We start from the raw sequence: 22,044 nt of genomic DNA on the forward strand, positions 1-22,044 counted from the left end.
AGGAAAACATTTTGAAAAATTACAAAAGAAGCCAAAGAAGTTTCAAATTTTTTTGAATTTTTAATTTTAATGCTGATACTACTTCTATAAGGTGTTTATTTCCAGTTTAAATTTTGAGTTTTTCTAAAACATTTTGCCTCAGCTTGTATTTAATTGTATCAATATCTCAAACTAGATTTGAAAACTATCTAAACTTTTTTGTATTTTGCATTTTTTTCTAATTAAAACTTTATCGACGTGTCTCTGTGTGTTTTTGCAACGATCGCTTGTTTTTGAAAAACGTGTCTTGAATTTTTGTATTTGAAAACAAATCCAATCGCAATCTATATGTATGTGTATACAAAAATACAGCGCGAGACATACAAATTAGAGGCGATGGCCCAAGATAAGGGTTATCCGCCATTATCACGTACGGTTGAAGTACAAATCGATGTGGTCGATCGTGCCAACAATCCTCCTGTTTGGGATCATACCGTTTATGGGCCGATTTATGTCAAGGAGAATATGCCCGTTGGCGGCAAAGTCGTCTCGATCAAAGCCAGGTCTGTTAGATCAACGTTTTACAAAACAAACCAAAATCTCAACAAAAAAGAAATTTTCAAAATATAACCCATAATTACCATTTTGCTTAGTTATCTTTAAAAAGCTAAATTTACGTAATATATATCTAGGTGTTCAGTTTCAGTTTACTATTTTGCTATTCATATCATTTACATGCTTTTCGGTTTTTGGTGTCATTAAGTAGCTTTCATAGTCGTAAGTTTAATGTGTGTGTTATGAATGCTAATTTAGTTGTTGAATGCACTTCGTGAGTCAATGAAAAACTATTCAGTTGTCATTTTCGCACTGTCAACATAGTTATAGCTCCCTTGTTGCCCATCCTTTTATAAATACAAAACCCTAATTCACCAATGCACTAGTAAAAACACATTCCATTGTCTTAGAAACTACGCACAAAATCACACGAAATGCACAACAATAAATTTAATCCTTTCATTTATTTTTGTTTTAACTGACTACTAGTGTTGCTAAGTTGTATATAAGGCCAAAATGTCTAAGTATTTATATCCATTTATTATTATTATCATAAATTGAGCCGCGAAATTGGAGCTGCTAATTGAAAAATTCACTTTCGAGTACATTTTCAATCAAATTTTACGTAAAACGACCGCTTAATTTGCTGCCCAACTCACAGCTTCAAAGTGAGATTTCGTTTGGCGCTCAACGTGGGTCGCCAAGTAGAATAAAATTCGTATGTTTTCTCATATTTTCTTTTCAATGGGTTAACCTTCAACTAAAATAACCTAGAACTACTTGGACCCTTGGTCAGTCTTCATATTCCGAAGCGATCACAGACTAATCTTTACTTGGCTTATGTCCAGAGTTTCCGGCACAAAAATGTAAAGTTTGAAATAAATAAAGTTTTGTTTTTTATAATTGCAATTAAAAACTTGAAGAAGTGCACTTAAATGACATTTGACTTGCACTATGCCAGCTCTATTTTTAACTCCCCCTATCTCTTTTCCTATCTCTCTCTCGCACTGTGGGGCAGCATTAACATAACGAATAGCGTTTTATCTTCGTGGCAAGGCAACCACATGGCACTGACGTTTTAATTATGCGCCAGTTTGTGGCCACTGGCAGTTAGTATTCTTTCTGTTTTTTTCTATTTTTTATATGATTTTTTATTGTAAGCACTAAAAGCAATGCACTTAAAGCGCGACTGCAGATTGCACATACGCACAGTGGTACAGCCCAAACCCTGCACCAGTTTCTAGAATTTTTTGTTAGTGTGCTCTCTCTCTCTCTCTCTTCAAATATGTTATCATTGGCACCTATAAAATGTGCTTGGGTTTTATTTCAGACTTGGTAGTACTTTTAAGTGCAATCGTAACTTAAAAACCATTTTTTCTGTCGTTTTCAGTTTTTATTACAAATAATTTTTTTTCTATTCAATTTTATTTTCGCAATTATAATTATCTTGTCCCAGCACAAAATTGTCAACTTTTTATATTATCTCGTATATGTATATATATATATATAAATAAACAAAATATATAGTTGTTTGTGTAGTCCAAGATTCTGTTAAAGAAGAGCGACAAAGTGTGCTGAGACTGAGGCACACAACAGGAAGCATTTTCAAGTGCGCCCGAATATATCATATTAAATGTGTTTGTTGTCCTGGTTGTTGTCGTTGTTAGTACTTAGTGCTTAGTGCGCTTAATGTGCGCACTTTCAAGTGTTTGCCGAGTACCGAGCATACATTTAAGCGCTAGCTAACCGAAAACGGCAGCCAAGTTATGAGTAGAACGAGGGTTAATCTAAAAAGAACTTGACGCTTAATGTTAGTCTAGTCCTACTTTTATCATCTTTTGCTTAAATTTACTTTGAATATATTATTTATTTTTTATTCCCTTATTTCAGGTGTCTATTAGCCTTAATTTAATAAAGTCATAGTACAAACTGCAAACCTAGGAATTTTATGTATATTTTAAGTGCTCAGAAAAGTTCAATTAATATACATACTTAAAATACATACACTTTAAACAATTATTTCACTTGACGAAAAACACAAAAACAGTTTTCATTTTGCAGTACAAAAAAAAAACCAACAAAGAAATTTAGTTGATATATACATACTCAAAACAGTAACAAAACCAATCACAAATAAAAAAAAAAATAAAAAACAAACAAAAACCATTCCCACTTAACAAAAATTTCACACTATCCACAAAAAACTTTCCCAAGAACATCTCAAACTGCCCCTCTAACCATTTCAAACACTCCACCAAAAATTTTGCCACAACTTTTTTGCTATACGAATCCCTTATCCTTTATCCTCCTGCTATCATATTGTTTTTGGCTCCCGTCCTTGGCAACTTTTTTTTGGCGCAGTCTGACAGCCTTCAGTTTTTTCCTCGAGACGCAACATTTTTAAGGCAGCTTCGAAGTTTTTTTTTTTTGTCCCTCCATTCGTTGTTCTGTCAGCTGCAAGTGTTGTCCAAGTGCAAATAAAATTTATTTTTTGTTTGTGCCCGTTGCCTAATTTGTTTTTCATTATCATCGCTATGCCTTCCACACTCAGCAAACAATCATCTTGGAGAGTGTGGACTGTATTTTCTTAATCCCTCTCCAATAACTTTTGACACTCGAATGGCAATTAAATGTTTTGAAGCCATTTACTCGTTCTTTTTTTTTTTTTAGAGTTGAGTTAAGTTAAGTTGCTGCTGCTGTTGAGCAGACGTTTTTATTTTGCGTCAAGCTTTTACTCTTTACTTTTTACGAATGCACGAAAGACGCTCGCAAAGTGGAAAACAAACCAATTTGTCCCACACTAAATAATAAGTCTTGAGCATTATTTTCGTTTTGTTGTGTCATAAATCAAATTTTTGATATGTCGCATGTGTGTGTGTGTGTGTGTGTGTGTGTGTGTGTGTGTGTGTGTGTTGTGTGTGTGTGTGTGAGTGAAAAGTCTGTGTAGAAACTTGTAAAATTCATTAACTATTTAAACTCTTAGTTGCAAATACTTTATATTTGTTTTTTGATATACGGAAAAAAAGTATTTGTAGCATAATTCTCATAATTTTCAAATTAACTTTTCATGTAGAAAACTCTTTCAACACTTACTAAATAAGTTATTAACGATGCATTATTGTTATAAAATTTGCTCACATATAATTTCTGTTTTTGCCCCCGTTAACGTATGCAGTTCGGGCATTGAAGGCAATCCGACGGTTTTCTATAGGTTAATGCCCGGGTCAACGGCTCAAACGAACAAATTCCATACGTTCTATCTGCAACAGAGACCGGACAATGGTGACACCTGGGCTGACATAAAGGTCAATCATCCGTTGGATTATGAGAGCATTAAGGAATATAATCTAACCATACGTGTGGAGGTAAGTGAAATCGTTTCAACTCTATTTTCAATTTAAAGTTGCAATTTTGTGTCTGTCCAGTCCAAAAAAATTAAGTGGGAAAGATATCGGAGAACCCGTAAATGAAACTCTTCAAGTTCCTTGTGCGGACTCAATTAGGCGCTCAGCTTAAGATGGCAGCATGTATTTGACTTTTGTATTTGAAAATGACTTCGAAATACGTTTGTAATTATTTTATTTGAAAAGTTTTAATTACTTGCGCGAGTTTAGCCCCCATTCATTCCTTTCCTTACAACAGACATGCAAATGCAGTGTGGCAGCAATTTAGCTGTCGAGTTTGGCTCGGATTTTGGTTTTGGGTTAGGTTGGGAGGAAATGCCGCAATTCATTAGAAGCTCAAACTGATTGAGTGACAGTTGACAGTTGCCTCTCACACTGAATTCTCAATTAGAATTCAATCAGAGTCAAGTTTTACGTTCAACTAACGCTCAGCTCATTAGTTGAGCTATTCAACTAGCACGAAATTATTGACAAATTGCTTCAGCTGCTTTATAAATTAAACATGACCAGCGGACAGGAGCAACACAAGTGCCACAAATAAGAGTTGTTCCCAAAGGACATTGGCTGTATGGCATTAGTTGCATAGATGTTATTAAAATTCAATTGGCATTGCATTTTGAAATCTGCATTAAATGCAGTTAATTAAATATCCCCCGGACATGGCAATATTTGTTTTGCAAATGACACTCAAATAGCGGGGATTGTTTTACCATTTTACAACATTTACAATATTACAATTCTACAATTTCTGAATTTAATTTTTAAAAATGTTTGCGGTCACAAAATGCATTAAATACAAATTTGAAATTTATTTAAATAACGAAAATTGTAATTACTAGATTTGCCATACTTTTTTATTCAAATGTTTTGCGGTTGAAGACAACAGCAATTGGATGTGGCTAACACTAAAGTAACACAAATAAAAAGTTTTATAAAAATACATCAACAAATTTAACACTATTCTGTTAAAGCAAGCTTTCGTTTTATTGAGACTGAATCTTATCGATTTATTTGCTTTAATTATCTACCATTTGAAGATAACATAATTGTTTTGTTATTTATCTTTTCTTAATGCTGTTCAGCTTACACGACAATATTTAATTAATATTTTGTGCTGTAAAATATATGTCAATCTTATGCAATATTGTCAGCACGCCTAAACAAACTTCTGTCAAAGATGCTGAAACCTGGCAGTTCCGTAATTAACAAGAAAACAAGATAAATTCATATTTACTCATCCAGATAGCATTACCACAAAATAAATAATTCATTTGGAATTGCGAAATTGAAATTAGTTGCTCTGTTTTTATTGCCCTCGCTCAATCAGGGAGATTGAGTTTTATGTGTGTCAAAGTCAGTGCAAGCATGTGCTTCATCTACTCGATATATTCATATCATATGCATTGGATTAATTCCCAAAATACAACTGAACTGTGTGCAAATAAGCACAATCCTGTTGATATATACCATCAACATCGGTGTAAAAACAAACGCTTACAAAGTATGTTTCGGCGAATTTCCCTAATCTAATTCACAAGGCATGAGAATTATTGATTGATTACAGCTGCTCATCAATCAAATGAGCTAGTGTCAGATGATCAAAAGTTTGTAAATACAGGGGAAAATATTTAAGCGGGGAAGCTTGACCAAGTAAATAAAATCCCTTGAACAAAATTCTAAGGTATAGAGAAGTATTCTCAAGTTCCTAAATTTAAATTTGAATGCTCAATATATTTTTTCTCATATCATGTATGCATGGTATATAATTCTACAGTACTTCATTTCTTCTTGTTGTTAAAGAAGCTCGGAACATAAGTTTTATTGAAAACAATTTTCATGTAAATATTTGCAATTACTTATTCACACATGTAAAAACAGGCAATAAACGTTGGGCGTAAGTAAAATATGCCAGGCGTTTTAAATATTGATTTTTTTTATTAATTAAGTTTGCACATTTATTAACTGATAATAAAAATGAGCATATATTTACTAAAGGAGGAATAAAAATGAATTTACAGAATTATTGATTGACTATTTAAAGTCTAAACTTGAATTTAATCGTGTATTTTTTGTATTGCAATATTTACAGAACAATGGCGCCCAGCAATTGGCATCGGAAGCGACCGTTTACATAATGCTCGAGGATGTTAATGACGAAATACCGTTATTCACGGAACGCGAACAGGAAACAGTGCTGGAGGGTGAACCGATTGGCACCAAAGTGACACAAGTGAATGCTATCGACAAGGATGGCACATTCCCAAATAATCAGGTGAGCACAGAACGCGAACAAATTGAGTGAAGCCTGTGAAAGCTGATAAAAGGATAACAGGTCAGAAGATGAAAAGGGTGTGTCAGAAAATACCAAACGATTGTTGGCAAATGAATGGCTGTTACAGCAACGACGATGAAGTACGCCAAAAGTGCCAAAAAAAAACTGCGATAATTCAGAGTTTAAAGCGTCATTTGGTTAATGTGCCATAAAGTGCTTCCATGCTATTATGATGTCAAATGTTAGCGTTAGCAAAACTTTAAGTTTTATTTTAGTAAAATATCTTAGTTATTTTTTTAATCAATCTATAAACGCCTATAATAATAGAGCCTTTAATGACAACTAGCAGATTGATGTTAAATAATCTATCGTTAATCACTTTCTTAGTTGACAAGTATGATTAACTATTTCAGTGTTTACCGTAACATTGCAGCATGTTAAGCTGCGCTGTTCTTAGCATTCACTCAAGATTAAGTAAACCAACTTTGCTGTTTAATCAAACAATCTGCATGGCTTAGAGACTTCTTCTTCAGGATTCACCTTGACTGCTTCTTTTTACATTTTTACAAGGACCTTTCACACTTTTAGCACTTATCAAGCTCTTGGCTCCCTTTATAATTGTATTTCTTGCTCTTGCCCAACTACCCAGCCGGCTGGCTAATAAATGTCAAAGAATTGCCACTTTTCTTTTTTTTTTTGGCTGCAGTATTTTCACACGCTCTTCAGTATCCTAAGCCCTTAGTGAAAGTTCAAAGCGTGGACCATAAGGAACGAAGGGCGAAAAAAAATGGAATAGAAAAAAGAAAACTAAGAAGAGAAAAAAGAAGAAGTAAGCAGAAGAAGCATAGTCTGTATGCCTTTTTATGCGTCTGACAGTCGGGACCTTGGGCCAGGACGACAAAGGGATTGTGCAGCCTTAAGCTATACTCTCGCGATTATAATAATATGCCACTTTGGTGACTGGTAAAATGGCAACTGGTAACTGGTAGATGGCAATGGCGTTGGCCATTCTCTTGACCACATTTCGTGTCCCGCAGCCAAGTAATTTGCATGTACGCGCAAAATGTCCGCACTAATTAGCGTTCTTTTTACATCTTTTGTTTGTCTCGTTTTCGTTCTCGTTCATGTTTTTGTTTTTTATCATTTATAGCCAGACGCGTCGCCAGATTTTGATTATCATTATCATCATTTTGGCAGAGCTTTAATGTGTCTTGCTGTAATTAAATTTGTTTGTCGTACTCGCCAAAATTAAATTTCTAGCAAATTTCCGCACATGTTTTAATTAACTTCCTGACACTATTTTGATTTTCCATTTGCCATTTTCTATATACTATATCTATTCCATGTTTTTTTTTTTACAGGTTTATTACTACATCGTCGACTCGCCACGTAACGAGGGCAAAGAATTTTTTGAAATTAATTTGCAAAGCGGCGAAATCTTCACCAAAACCGTATTCGACAGGGAGAAGAAGGGCGCCTACGCCCTCGAGGTGGAGGCTCGCGATGGTGCACCCTCTGCAAGACCCAACAGCAATGGACCCAATTCAGGTGAGTCTCAAATTGACAACAAGTTTTCTGTAATAAAGTTGTATGAATTAAAAAAAACATGTTTTTGTAAAAATAGGCAAAGAAAGGAGTCGAAAAAGAGAACTGCAAAATGACTTGTTTTGGGCCTAGGTTTTCAGCTTCTGTTGAGCATTTAACATGTCAACTAAATTGCCAATAGGTTTTAGTTTTTCCCAGTCGTATTTGCACTGCAACGACAGCAGCTTGTTTGCAGCCCTTCAAACCGAATATCTTCTGTAAATATTGACCATGGGACGACGATCCAAACAAGTCACAGTAGGAACGGTAGGAACGGTGTGGCGATTTGGCGTTGTGCCTGTCGATGTTTTTGTGTATTTAGCCAAGTGCATTTTGGCTTTTATTGATGCACCATGTAGGCCACGCATTTGCCACATTCAATGGCAGTACTTGGCAAATAAATGCGCGAATAGCAAAAACATTTTCCAAACCCAACATCATCATCACCTGCAACGGCATCATGTTCTCTTTGTTCGGTACATTTAGTTTTTCATATAATGTACAGCGTTGTAGTAACAAAATTAAAAGAGGCTTTACTTTTAAACTTTTCGCCACATAGTGAACTAATAGAAAAATACCGGCCATTAAAATAGTTTCCCTAGTAACTGCGCGTCGTATTCATAAAAACAGAGTGTCATCTGTTGGATTTATATTTTCAATAGAAGCATATTTTCCATATAAAATCTATTCGTTTGCCACAAGTGGCAGACACGCCCCTCGTCACCCTTCCCCCTCCCTCTGTTCACATATAAAATTGTATGCTAAAAATAAACAATTTGTCTCATATCCAAATGCCACACAATCAAACACAATTTTTAGCGTGTTCTGTTGCTTTTTACCAAGTATTTGCTGTTCATTAAAAATTGCCCCTGAAACGGCAATCAATTTCGTATGTACAATATATATGTTTATTTTTTATGTCCTTGCCAAGTGCTTTTCAATTGTTTAATATGGCGCTGAGCCGCACATAAGCATTGTTGCTCGACTGAAACATAGGAAAAAAATTAAACGTAGCATACTTTTCAGCACACCAACATGAAAAATGATGTGCAATCAACACGCTCAAAAGCCGGCGACGAGTCGTTGCTTTTGGCCATGAAAACGAGCACGAAAATTAAAAAGTTTTTTCTCACTCATTTTTGTTTGCTTGTCTCACTTTTCGGCTGTTAGGGACAGGAGGAGTGTGAGAAAGGGTAGCATGCAAATCACAACAGTTTTGGGACAAACCGAAGCTTACAAATATTGATATTCATGCCAGAGCGAAAAGTTACGCATTGTTAACCAGTCGTAGACGTGCAACAGCTTGTGGTCTGCCCCATTTTGTGGCAAGAAATTAAAAAAAAATGGTTCTTTGTTTACAAGGATAATATAAACTATTGTTTGTTAAATGTACCAATATATGTTTGAAAGTTGTTTACCCGTATACAATAAAAATATGAAAATAAGTTACAATTCATTTATGTCAAATATTACTGATATTAAATTTTTTATATACTGCCTTCAGCTAAACTACACCATCAATTATTTAATAAAATGTTGGACTGACACCTTTTTATCACAATTTTAAATATTTTAAAGAATGTGATTAAAATTTGCAATTTCATTTCACATATCTCAGGCTACTTTTTTTTATTTATTTAGTCGAACAATTAAAATTAATTCGAATTGCAGATCATGTATTGAAATATTTGCTTGCTACTTTTAACCGCATGAAATGCTGGAAATTTGTTGTGTTGTCTTGTTGTGTTTTTGCTTCCACAGCTACAAGTATTTTGTTAGCTTGATTATGTTACGAATGTTCTATGCCACTCCGTTTTATTTAATTTCAATTTTGTTGCAATGCTTTGAATGCATTTGTCAGTAATTTCGAATTCGAGTTTTCCGCCATTTTCCTTAGTTCCCAGGGCTTCCTCTACGGTTGCCACTTTGTTTGCCCTTTGTTATTGTCTGGCTTTGAGCTGGTTGCAAAACATTTGACTAAAAGGAAGCAGAAACAGCAGGTTTTTTTTTTGCAATTGTGGTTTTATTTCAGTTGTACACATACAATGTTATGTAACGTATTTGACTCTGGAACTCTTTGCGATTTATTTGCCTGTGACGTTATATGTTGGTGCAAGGAGAGGAGGAAGGGAAGCGAATGGCTATCAAAAGGGAGTTGAATGAGAATCAAATTTGTAAAACGGCGACCACAAAATCATTTGCTTTTAAATAAGAAAAATACATGTATCTGTAACTGCTTATCTGTAACTACATACAGTTATCAATGTTGTTTTCTTTTTTTTTTTGTTTGTTTGTTTCTGTTTTTTTTTTGCTGTTTGCCTTTGTTTTGTTTTGTTATCTGCGGTACGTGCTCTTCTTAGCTATGCATACTTTTAGGCTTAACGCAGCCTGCACGTTCTATTGACTCCAGCTCTGCCTTGGCCAAAGACAAACAAACATGACAAATGCTGGAATACTGAATTTTAGCCCTAAGGACATTGATATTTTCATGATTTAAGCACTTGTACCTTGTTGACAGTTTGTTTATATAAATATACGTATAAATACATATTTACGCGTCTGATCAACAATTGAGCCACTGTTAAATGTTTCCTAGAGGTCAGTCATCAAAATTTCCCCTCATAAAAATCGCATTAAATAAAATAAGCACAATTTGCATGAAACACTTGACTCGACACAACAAAGATGCCTAACAATAGCCTCGATTGTTACACACATCATAAATTTCCAGTAAAAACCCAAAACCGAAGTCAAACTCAACTCTTTCTTCCTCTCTCAGCTTTCTCTTTTTGGGCATGAAGTTATTAGGCATCTCAGCCTTTTTGGGGAGGGCATAAAATGTTGAGGCAGTTTTCTAATTTCTGGGGCGGAAATAAGTGCTCATAAAAAATGTTCATGCTTCTCATAAAAATTGCCAGGCAGCAGTCATGGTATCAATAATACGTATACGCAGTGTAGCGCCAACTACAAGTGAAATAACGAAAAAAATGAATAAAATAAAATGGAAGCAGAAAATAAAACAATAACAATATCATCGTCATCGTTGCACTAAACGCCTCACTCGTATCATATTCGATAATGCTTTCATGTGCTGGGCTCGTCATACAGTTTATTGCCTTGTTTCACCCACGTGGTCTTTTCTGGCATCAAATTGCGCACACTATTCTCTATACGATGTACGCTCCTAGATTGGTTTGATTTTCAGCTTGTAAAAAACTATAAAAAAAAGTCGCAGTTGAAGTTAAAAATATTTTCAATTGCAAATACTCACAGTTGTCCTTACTCGCTCTCTTTCTGTCTCGTGCTCGTAAATTCTGCCATCAGTCATTGGACTTTAACCTTCACACGTTATTTGCAAGCTATTTTATGGCCATTTGTCTGACTTGAAATGACGACAGCTTTTCTCTTGCCCAGTTCATCATTTATGATCGATGTTTGAATGGAGTTTTGTCAATTTTTAAATGCACAGTTTATATTTGAATCAATAAACAAAAGAAAGCTTAAGCACTAACTAAGTTATGAGTATACTTTCTTTTCATTGCAGGTATGTAAAGCATATGTAGTAGTTAAATCTAAAGTGATATTTAAGGTAGGAATCGCATTATATTAAATATAATTATAATTTTTGTTTGTCGTTATTTGAAACTAATATCAATAAAATTGTTGAATTCCTATTGACAATCTTTTTTTATTAATACATAACATAAATAATTACTTTTCCTAAATACCCAGACAGTTTTTAAGGTTATTTCCTTACTTGCCAAAGCAATCATATTGATAACGGAGTTCTCTTTATTAAAACCACTTACTACTGTGTCCAAAAAATAAGGTGACATTTGATTTTAAACTGCGCGCTTTGAAGGATTAGGAGAATTCTTTTGTTTTAGGTTGGTAGTACTGTGAGTGACATCTATGTCAAATTTCATGTGAAAATATTCATTACTGTTTGAGATACGCGTCGTTTTGTGAGCTGCTAAAAGTGAGTTTCTCGTTTTTTGCAATGTCGAAATTTGTTGAGCAAAGAATTTGCATTAAATTTTGTTTGCGGAATCAATTTTCTGCTGCGGATACGTTGAGGATGGTGCAGAAAGCCTTTGGTGATGAGGCTATGTCTAAAAAAATGTTTACAAGTGGTATAGTGAGTTCAAAGCCGGTCGTGAACGTGTCGAAGACGAAGAGCGTCCTGGGCGACCATCAACCTCAACTGACGAAGCTCACGTCAACAAATCAAAGATTTGGTGTTGAAAACCGTCGATTAACGATTAGAGACCTTGCTGATGATGTTGGCATATCAAAGGCTCAGTCAATACCATTTTGAAGGATGTTTTGGGCCTCAAGCGCGTCAAATCTCGACTGGTACCGAAAACATTGAATTTTTTTGGAAAAAGGGCGTCGCGTTGAAGTGTGTGAAACGATGCTTTCCGACTACCAGGATGTCATGAAACGGATTATAACTGGCGATGAGACTTGATCTATGCTTACGACCCCGAAACAACCGATCAATCGAGCGAATATCGTGCCAAAGGAGAGCCGAGACCAAAAAATCGCGCCAAAGTCGCTCCAAAATCAAGGTCATGTTGACTGTTTTCTTCGATTATCGTGGTGTTGTGCATTATGAGTTCCTTCCACCGGGTCAAACAGTCAACAAGGAATATTATCTGAGCGTTATGTGTCGTTTGCGTAACAGTATCCGTCAAAAAAAGGCCAGATTTGTGGAGAGACAACTCTTGGTTTCTGCACCACGATAATGCACCATCCCATACTGCACTCGTAATTCGTGATCATTTCATCAAAAACTCAACCCATATCGTTCCGCAACCACCGTATTCACCTGATCTGGCACCGTGCGACTTCTGGCTGTTCAGCAGGCTCAAAGACCGCTCCGGGACACCGTTTTGACACGATAGAGGAGATTCAAGCCGCAACGAAGACGGAACTAAAGGCCATCCCGGAAAGTGACTACAACCAGTGTTTCGAAAATTGGAAAAACGTTGGCAGAAGTGCATTGTGTCGGGAGGGGATTACTTTGAAGGGGATGAAATTGATTTGGAAGAATAAATACAGAATTTTCAAAATAAATACAATGTCACCTTATTTTTTGGACACAGTAGTATATTTACTCTAGTTTCTTTTGCTTCCATATTTGCGTCCACAAGAATATTTAAAAAAGCGGCATTTCCGCATTGGCAACTTGATTTGCTTGCTTTTTCAAGTCAACAAGTTGCACAAAGTGCCAACTGCAACTGTAAACATTAAAATAGTCTTGAGAACTGTCAATACCGAAGACGAATAACAGTCCCAAACTCGAAAGGAAAGATACGTTGTTGAATGCGGGTAAAGAAAGACAAATAAAAAACCAATACATATTTACTTTCGACCATTAAACACAGCTACAGGCACTTGTCGCAATTTGCCAGGAGCGTCTACTCTCTTTTTAAAATAGCCCGTATAATTTTCAAGTGTTTGCAAATTTGCCTTTAAAACTAGTTATATTAAAGCTGCTTAAAGAGACAAACCTGAAATAGACTCAAGTCTGGACGCGTCAATGGACGCATGTCTAGTGCAATAAATCTTGCAGATTATTTTAATTTCGTGCAAACTATTCGAGGCTGAAACCCAAGTGGAGAGGAGAGGAGTGGATAGGAGAGAAGCGGAAAGTAAAGTGGAGACAAGTGGAGCGCTGAGTTGCCTGTCAACAACTTTTGCGATTTGAGTGCGTAACGCTAACGCCAACAGCAACAAAAACAATAGATAAAACAAAAGAAAAAGTTGGCCCACAGTAGAAAAGCGTAACACGAGCAGCGTCTTTTCACTAACATCTCCAGCGTTTTCATCCTACTCTCAGTTACACTCTCTAGACAGACATTGGTAATATGCAACCGAAATAGAAATAGAAGAAACAAAAATCAGGTTAAAATCCACAAAAGGCAATAGAAACGAAGCCAAACGAATTTAAATGAACTTCTCAGAGAATACGAGCGCAAAAAGAGAGAGACGAGAGAGCGTCCTCAGAAGGAGCAAACTTTTCGAATTTTCAGTAGCATTAGCCGTGGTCTCTATGTTATGTGGAAATAACTTTAGCAGTGCTTCAACAGAGAGAGGAGAAGTTGGCGAGCTGAGAAAAATTCAAGTGGAAGCTATTCCCCAATCTGCCTTAAGCAATTCGTAGAGTGGAACTTATGTTAAAATTGAGTTGAGCATTGTCGGTGTTAACTTACAGCGAATGTATTAGATGGTAACATAATTTTATTTCTGCTTAAAACTGTATATGCTGAACATTAGGTTAGCGACACTAACAAATAATAAAATATAACAATTTAAATATATTTATACGAGTATGTTCGCATACAGACACACACAAGTTTCAACTCAAAATATTTGAAAGTTCAATGCTCAATTTTTTATAATAATTTTTCATTTTAACATTGCGGATGCTTATTTTTTTTTTCTTAAATGTTAATTAACAGAATCCACACGCTATTTCATTTCCCCATTATAACATTGTGGAAGCTGTCAACCCTTGTTCGAAATTATTGGACTATAATGTTACTTGAATCCCCTTAATTCCTAAGTTCCTCTAACATTCTGTCTGCTAACTAACAGCCTGAGTTACTCTAATATATTGGCTTTCAAGTTGTTTTTTTGTATAGCTAGCTGCCAAAATTTGTGGATGATAAATTGAATAGAGGAGTTCAATTAACATTACGTATACGCCTGCAGCAAACACCAAGCATTGTGGAATCTATTACACACTCTCTGCTATGTTGCAAATTCCTGCTGCTAACAGTGCATCAACAGTGCCGGCTTTCGTCAGGTCTTTGAACTCTTTTTGCGCGAATAAATGGCGGCAGCCCCTCCCCTCTCTGAGTCCCTCTTGGCTGCTTTTTCCGAGTGCACTGCTTCAAATGCTCTGTATTTTTCCAACGAAGCATGCACGACATGTGGACGTGAGTGTGAGTGTGAATGTATGAATCTTGAATGAATGAATTGCTGAATAGAAATTCTTATACTATTTCTGACCTTGAGCAGTTGGCAATTGACTTTCGCTTTTGCTTTCTCTAGTTCAACGGCCTTTAAGCTCAGTTCTTCAGCTGCTCAGTTGGGGTTGCATGCAACAAACATATGAGTAATCGCATATTCCCTGCTTGGCATTTTGTGCTGAGGCATTACGTTGCCATGAGGACACTTTTGCAAGGGCCAAAAGCGAAGGTCCTTGACAACGGAGACTCTGTGGACTGAAGCAGAGCTTAAATAAATGTGCCCCCAAACATGTCACGCCCACTTGGCAGGCAGGAAAATATTTGAGTCACTTACACACTCACACACACTAGCACACACTAGCACACACACACACACACACACCAAGACACTTAATGCCACAGAAAGTCATTGTGGGCGCGTCTATTGAATACTTGACCATATTTATGGCCTAGACCGCCGTCTCCAACTGCAGCAGCTCCTGTGTGAACGTGCAACGCGCACTTTTCAATAAACTGCTTAGTCGGTTGCATGCAACCACAACCACAACAGCAACAACAAGAGCAACCACAACAACAAACGATATCTTGCAGTGCTCAGTGATTTATAAGTGGAACCTGCGACAGCTCTCTCCCTTTTTATGTGTCTCACTCTTTCTCCCCCTCTCTCTCTCTATCTCTCTCACTCGCGCTCTCCGTCTCTCTGGTGCTTTGCATCTTGTTGCTATCAAAGCGCATATAAATTACCGAGCAGAGTCTTTGGCCTTCCAAACTTCTTCCCGCTTCTGTCTTCACCCTTCTCTGTTCACCGAATTCTCCCAATGGGTAACTCCTTCTATAAAAAGTGCTGTCTAAGCGTTTTCTGATTAACTGCAAAAACACCTGTGGCGCCTTCTACCTGTAAATTTTACTTTGGAGTTTAGTCGAACATCGTTAGCTTCGCACTCTATTAAATAAATAATAATGTTAGTACTGCTATCCAGAACATTTTTTAAAAATTAACCTAAACAAAAATAATTATTTATTATTCAGAAACAATTAAATACTAATAAAAAAGTATTCAAATTGTGTTTATCTTTAAAGTTTGTAAATATTTAAATTCAAAAATATTTTACTCTCATACATTTATTGAAGACACATTTAATTATTATTCGTTACAAATTCTAATTAAATAGTGTTAAACAATATACAATATTATTCTGAAAGTTGTTTTAAAATTGTTATGCTCTCACCAATATACAATTATCTTTTGAGTTTTATTCATTTACGTGTATTGAAAGCTTAAAGTAACTTTAACAAATTAAGAAAATGTCAGCATGATTCTTTACTTAAGATTACTTAAGTAGTGTTGTAAACCTATATTGAGGTATATACTATACATAACAATTTGACTTGCGTCATGATTTAAAGCTAATTAAATGTCACAATAACGACTATTTGTGGGTCCTTTAACCAGAATGGAATTTTAATTAGACTTTTGTCCAATAGCAAACACACACACACACACCTACACACCCACACACTCCTACGTACATATACACACAAAAATGCAGCAATGTAGCACCTGCTTCCAGGCCGCAATTATGTCAACTATTTGGAAGCTGTTGTTGTGGGCAATCATTAACCGAATGCCATTCATTCACTTTGGCTCCTACCGTCAACTGTCGACACCTTTAAGCACAAGTGCCACGTGTCGAAAGCCAACAACTACAACAACAACAACAACAACAACTATAAGAACAAGAACACAATAAGAAAGTGTCACGCCCAAATGTCGCATTTAATTGATTTGCATGTCCGTTGACTTTACTATTGAAACTGTAATTCAAATCGAGGCTTGAAGCGTGCCTGATTAAAACTGAGCACCAAGCAACAGTGTTGGTTAACTGCAAAATAAATACTCTCTACCTGCTAATTGAAATTAAAGAAGCTTTTACGCATATTAATTTGAAATTCTTATAATTAGTGGCAAGTTTTATTGGAAAACTTTTTCCATGCTGAAGTCACAAGGGTATTCGAAGTTCGGTGAACTCAATTTGGCATTGCTTTTCTTTTGCTTTTAGACAAGATTAACGTTAGCCACGCTTGCCACCTTTTGGCCCAAATGATTAATGACAGCGATTTTGTGTTGATGGCCAGATAAAGTTGGCCCTCTTCTCGCCCCGCTTCGAACATATTGGCGCCAGTTGCTGACGATGATAATCACCAAAATCATGATGCAAATGAAGAGCTACCTTAAAGACCCTATACTGGAAATATACAAAGGGTCGATTGAGTTTGTGAAAACGAAAATATACATAAAACTCAGAATAATGTTTGGTGGATCCGATCAGCATCAAAAATAAAAGAATTAAATTAAATGAAAGAATTAATTCCCTATAGTTTTTGGGTTGGACTGCTTATTTTGAAATTTTTGAATATACTTCTGCTACTTTTGAAGAGCGAGTGCAGGGTCTCTTACAGTCGAGTTTCATTTTGATTTTCTATTTTTTTTTTGTGCGCGTTTACCTAAGTTAATCAGCGCAAAGCAGATGAAAACTACTACAGAACGAAACTTGACTAGAATATGTGAAACTCAACGAAAGCACAAAAGGAACTGAGGTCATCTTAAATCCACAAAGTGAGTTGCATGCATAGAAAAAGCAGAGTATGCGTTAAAAAAGATTTCTTTGGTCCTCGATGCATACGTAATGATTACAGTTCTTTGAGAGAAAGAAATAGAAAAAAGGAGCGGCAAAAAAAAGAGAAGCAAAGCGACGCGAAAGCGGCTCATCAATTGTGAGAATGAATCTGCATAGAGTATGGAAAAGATTTCGAGTCTAATCTGAGGCAAATTAGAGGAAAGAGTAGACCGTTCAATAGGTGGCAGTCAAAGCAATGACTTTAGGGCAAGTTGCAGCTGAAGGGAGGGAGGATGCTAGAATCAATTCCGACACCGTGTGTCACGTGCAGCGACATCTGGCGTCGGGTGGAGGAAGTGATGCAACCAAAGCCATCCTGTCGGTTTGTTTGCGAATTTGTGCACAGCGTTTGATTGAAAGGCATTGCGGTATGTACGAGCTACACCCCCAACACACACACACACACACAAACACGTCTCCCACCTCTGTTCTCGCTTTCCAATAAAAACGTCGCCATTTTACAAAAGTGAAGTCTTTGGAAGTTGTGTAATAGTTGAGAGTTTTTTGTTTTGCATATTTTGAAACCGTGCATTGCAGAGCAACACAATCATTCAGTCAGTCCATCAGTCAGTTAGTCAATGAGTCGGCTAATCAGTCACTCAATCAGCCACCCAATCATTCAATGAGTTTAAAATCACAAATACATTGTAATCGATTGTGGCAAAGTGGCAACAATAAGTGCGCTTTGAGTGCGTTCGAAAATATTCATCAGTTAATTTAGGTCATATATTTATTTTTATTTTTACATAAAGTTTTTTGAGCTTAAAAATAAATCATGAATAATTTGTAGAAATCCTGACACTAAAACAATCTTTAAAGACCCTATCAACTCTGCAAAATACTCCCTTAAATCTCTATTTACATACTTCATGCCTGCCTTGGGGCATGCAGCAAATCTCTTGATGCTGCCAGATGTGTAGGCCATTTCACGATAAAGGTGCATACTACCATACATAGGTCCTGGACATGCAAAGAGCTGCGGCCTTGCGATAAAGTTGACACTTTATGCGTTTTGAAGCAATGAAGCAAGTGCAAATGCAACAGCAGCAAAAAAATTTGACTTAAACGGCGTGCTGCCATTTTGGAAAGGGTAAACTTTAGCGTATTTGCAAGAAAAGAAAACCTTAGCAATAAAATTGATATTTTGTTTTTTCTCTTAAATATTTCGTTTACAAAAGTTTTATAAGCCAAGAAAATGATTATTAAACCACTTTAACTCTATTTATTGACTTATATCTAAAAATTAGTGATGTAAAAATAAATGGAAATATCGACAACTCTATTTTCTTGGACGAGATTATCGTGTACTTCAACTCGATGATTTTTTTTTGACAATCCATCGAGTTGATTATATCAATTTCCATGAAAAATCGACAACTAACTGGGGCTTGTTCATCGTAGTTAAAGTGCAGAATAAGATAAGTCCTTCAATTTTTAAAGAGCGTCCATAATAAATAAACTACAATATTGTCAAAGTATTAATTAGGGATGAAAACGATGCAAGAAAAATAAGATTTCCAAACAAAGTTCGCATGTATTTTGTGATTATAAATGAGTTTTCAAATTAAATATTTTTTTTTTTTTTTTTTTGGAAAAACTCGATATTTTCTACTCGATCTACTATTTTCCGAATATTGACAACTCGATACTTATTTTTGGCGAATTTCTATTTCGATAAAAAACTCGATCTAAAGTTTGAATTTACATCACTACTAAAAATACTTTAATTTTAGCATTTAAAATGTATTTAAATTATTTAAAATTGCTTGAATTACATTTTTCTGACTTCTATAAAAAACTGTCAACTATACTTTTAGTATAAAATTACTTTATCTTTGTCTTTCCCCTTCAGATGCCACAGGGCGTATTTTAATATGTATATGGTACAATCCATCCCAAATGTTAGCAAACTATTCCAAAAAAGAAGCAACTAAATTTTTTGATTGGAATTTGCAACAAATTTGTAGAAATTCAATCGATTTCACTGCAGTTTCAACATTTAAATTCATTTGCCAATGACTTTGCTTGACATTTATTTTTATATGCTCTTCACCACAGTCAAATTGTTGGTGCATTGATTTTTATACTGCTGCGTTTGTCAATTTATTATTTTATTTTACTTTTTTTTGGTTTGTTCGCGTAAAATCAATTAAAATAGCTTAGCACACGGGTCGTATACGCAATGTATGTCTGTGAGTGTGTGTGTGTGTACTGCCATAAACAGAGTTGTGTACAACATGAAAACAAAAACAACAATCTGAACAGCAACATAAACAACTAAGCCACTTAGTTGTGTAATTTAAATTACCAACACGCGTATTTCTCATTACTTCTCTTCATTCACTTCTCTTCTCTCTCCTCCCCCTTCTCACATTGCACGAGTCTCATGTCTATGAAGCGTTCTTCATTTTCTTTTATTTATTTTATTTTATTATATTTTATTGTTGTTTTGTGTGTGACAAACAACGCTTTCTAATTAGCTCAATTACCTCTTCGACACGCCCATTACTCCCCATATTAAAAGCTACAAGTGCTATTATTAAAATACTAATTTATTTTTGCTGTTACGTTGCATTATTATGGTTTGCGGAACTGATTTAGTTGAAGTGCAACTAAATGCTTTGAATATTCACTGCGTAATGAAAATATATTTTGTTGAGTTCCATCCGCTAATAAACATTGAAAGAATAAATCAACGCTAACTGACTTAAAATTAAATGATGTATTAACATTCTCACATTTCCCATTTAAGAAAAAACAGAAGCAAATATCTCTGCAAAGAATTCAATTTTTTATTTATTCTTTCAATTGATGTTAAAAGCTAGTTAATTGAGTAAAGGGAAATTTTATATTAGGCTCCAAGATGATCTTAAACTGTTAAATACCTAATATATGCACTTTTCCTTCGTCGTTGAGAGATATTCCAACTTTTATTAACCTGTCGGGCTATTTATTCACAGCATTTGTATTCACAACTAACTCAGTTAATTGTTTCATTGGATTTCGCTAGTCGCCTTCGATAAGTTTTCTCAGTTGCTAACATTTTATTAAAACTCCTTTTCAAACTGTCTGTTATTCATTCATTCCCGCCATTTGTGTTGAAAACTAACTTACTTTATACGCAGCGAATATTTCTGTGCAAAGTTTAATCTTTCATGTAAACGTGGAAATTTAATTAAAAACTTTATGACAAGATGTTGTTGCTGCTGTTCTAAAATTTACAAGAAAACCAATTCTTTATTGTCGCTTTTTCATATTTTACTCTTTTTTATATATTTGTTTTTTGTTTTTTCTTTTTTGAAAACAAGAAAAAATGCTTGAAAAAGTTCTGTGGCTGCCACAAGAGCTACAAAAGCCGAAACTTTTCTCATGTAACCAATAATAGCAAAATGAGAAGAAGTTGTAGATGTTGCTCTTGTTGTTGATGTTGTGCTGTTGTTGTTGTTGTTGTGGTTGTTGTTGTAGCTATGATATATTGTCATAAGCGTTGACGAAATGCAAATATAAAAATCACAAGCTGGAAAATCATCTAAAAGCAAAACGAGAAATGAAAACACACAGACAAAATGTCCGCAAACACACACACAGATACTCACACACACACGCACACAGGCACACACAGCTGCGTCTGACAGTATAGAATCACATGAAAACAACATGTCGCTGACATGTTCAGAGCAAAGCGGGAGACTCTGGGAGAGGAAGAAAATGAGAGGTGGTGGGGAAGGGGAGATGAAACTCACTTTAGACGCTTGAAAAGTTTTTGGCATGCCTGGGAAAACTTTTCACATATTTTACTTACAATTAAATGCAATTGTTCACTGAGAAAAAGCAGCGAACGCGGAAATTGAAGTGGAAGTGGAAACTCGACAAAGAGACGACCCTGAAACGAAGGTCGAATCACACACAAAAATACGACAACAAATACGAATACGAGTCTATTCATATATGTGTGCGTGTATTTTTTAATTCCCCCTTGACTCAGCCTGTGGCTCAGTAACAAACTCAAAATGAAGTTAACATTCAGCCACCTGAATTGGGAGAAAGAGATGGAGAGGAAGGAGGGGAAGTAGAATGTTAGAGGTCGGATATCTGCGCGGTTGTGTAATATTTTATGATTTTTGCTGCGCACAGCGCGTAAATTATGAAAATCTACTTAAACTTGCGCCAAACTCAAACCGCACGCACCCATTGGATAAAAAAGCGAAAGCGAGGCTCCGACTAAAGGGAAATGTGAAGGGAAATAGGGAAATGGGTATGGGTATGGGTATGAAATGGGATCTCAGCTTCAAGGCAATGGACTAACGAAGCAAAAACAAAAGTCGTAGACTTTTAACGCTTCTTTTGCATTGTTGTTGTTGCTCTTTTTGTTATTTGCTGCGTTGGCATTTTTCTTATCTTTTTGTCATTCGTTATACCCTGTTGCCAGGGGATAAAAACCACAATTATGATTTGTTTGATGTCTAAACATAGAAAATGCGACATCTAGCGCTAATTTATAATCAGCTTTGTCTAAATATCAACAATAAAAGCAATTATAATTGAGTGTTAAAGATACACATATATTTAAATAAAATATATATTTTATCTTT

The 22,044-nt window shown here is 35.5% G+C and overlaps 1 protein-coding gene across 1 annotated transcript in view; it reads left to right on the plus strand.

Moving 5' to 3' along the window:
- The window catches only part of LOC117794500 (neural-cadherin), a 108,956-nt gene that overhangs the window by 30,095 nt on the left and 56,817 nt on the right, over positions 1-22,044 (plus strand). The window contains 3 exon segments of the mRNA XM_034635128.1: positions 3,710-3,899; positions 6,028-6,210; positions 7,572-7,758. Coding sequence (XP_034491019.1) covers positions 3,710-3,899; positions 6,028-6,210; positions 7,572-7,758 — 560 coding nt within the window.

This window comes from Drosophila innubila, assembly GCF_004354385.1.
Source record: "Drosophila innubila isolate TH190305 chromosome 2L unlocalized genomic scaffold, UK_Dinn_1.0 4_B_2L, whole genome shotgun sequence".
Taxonomy (NCBI): domain Eukaryota; kingdom Metazoa; phylum Arthropoda; class Insecta; order Diptera; family Drosophilidae; genus Drosophila; species Drosophila innubila.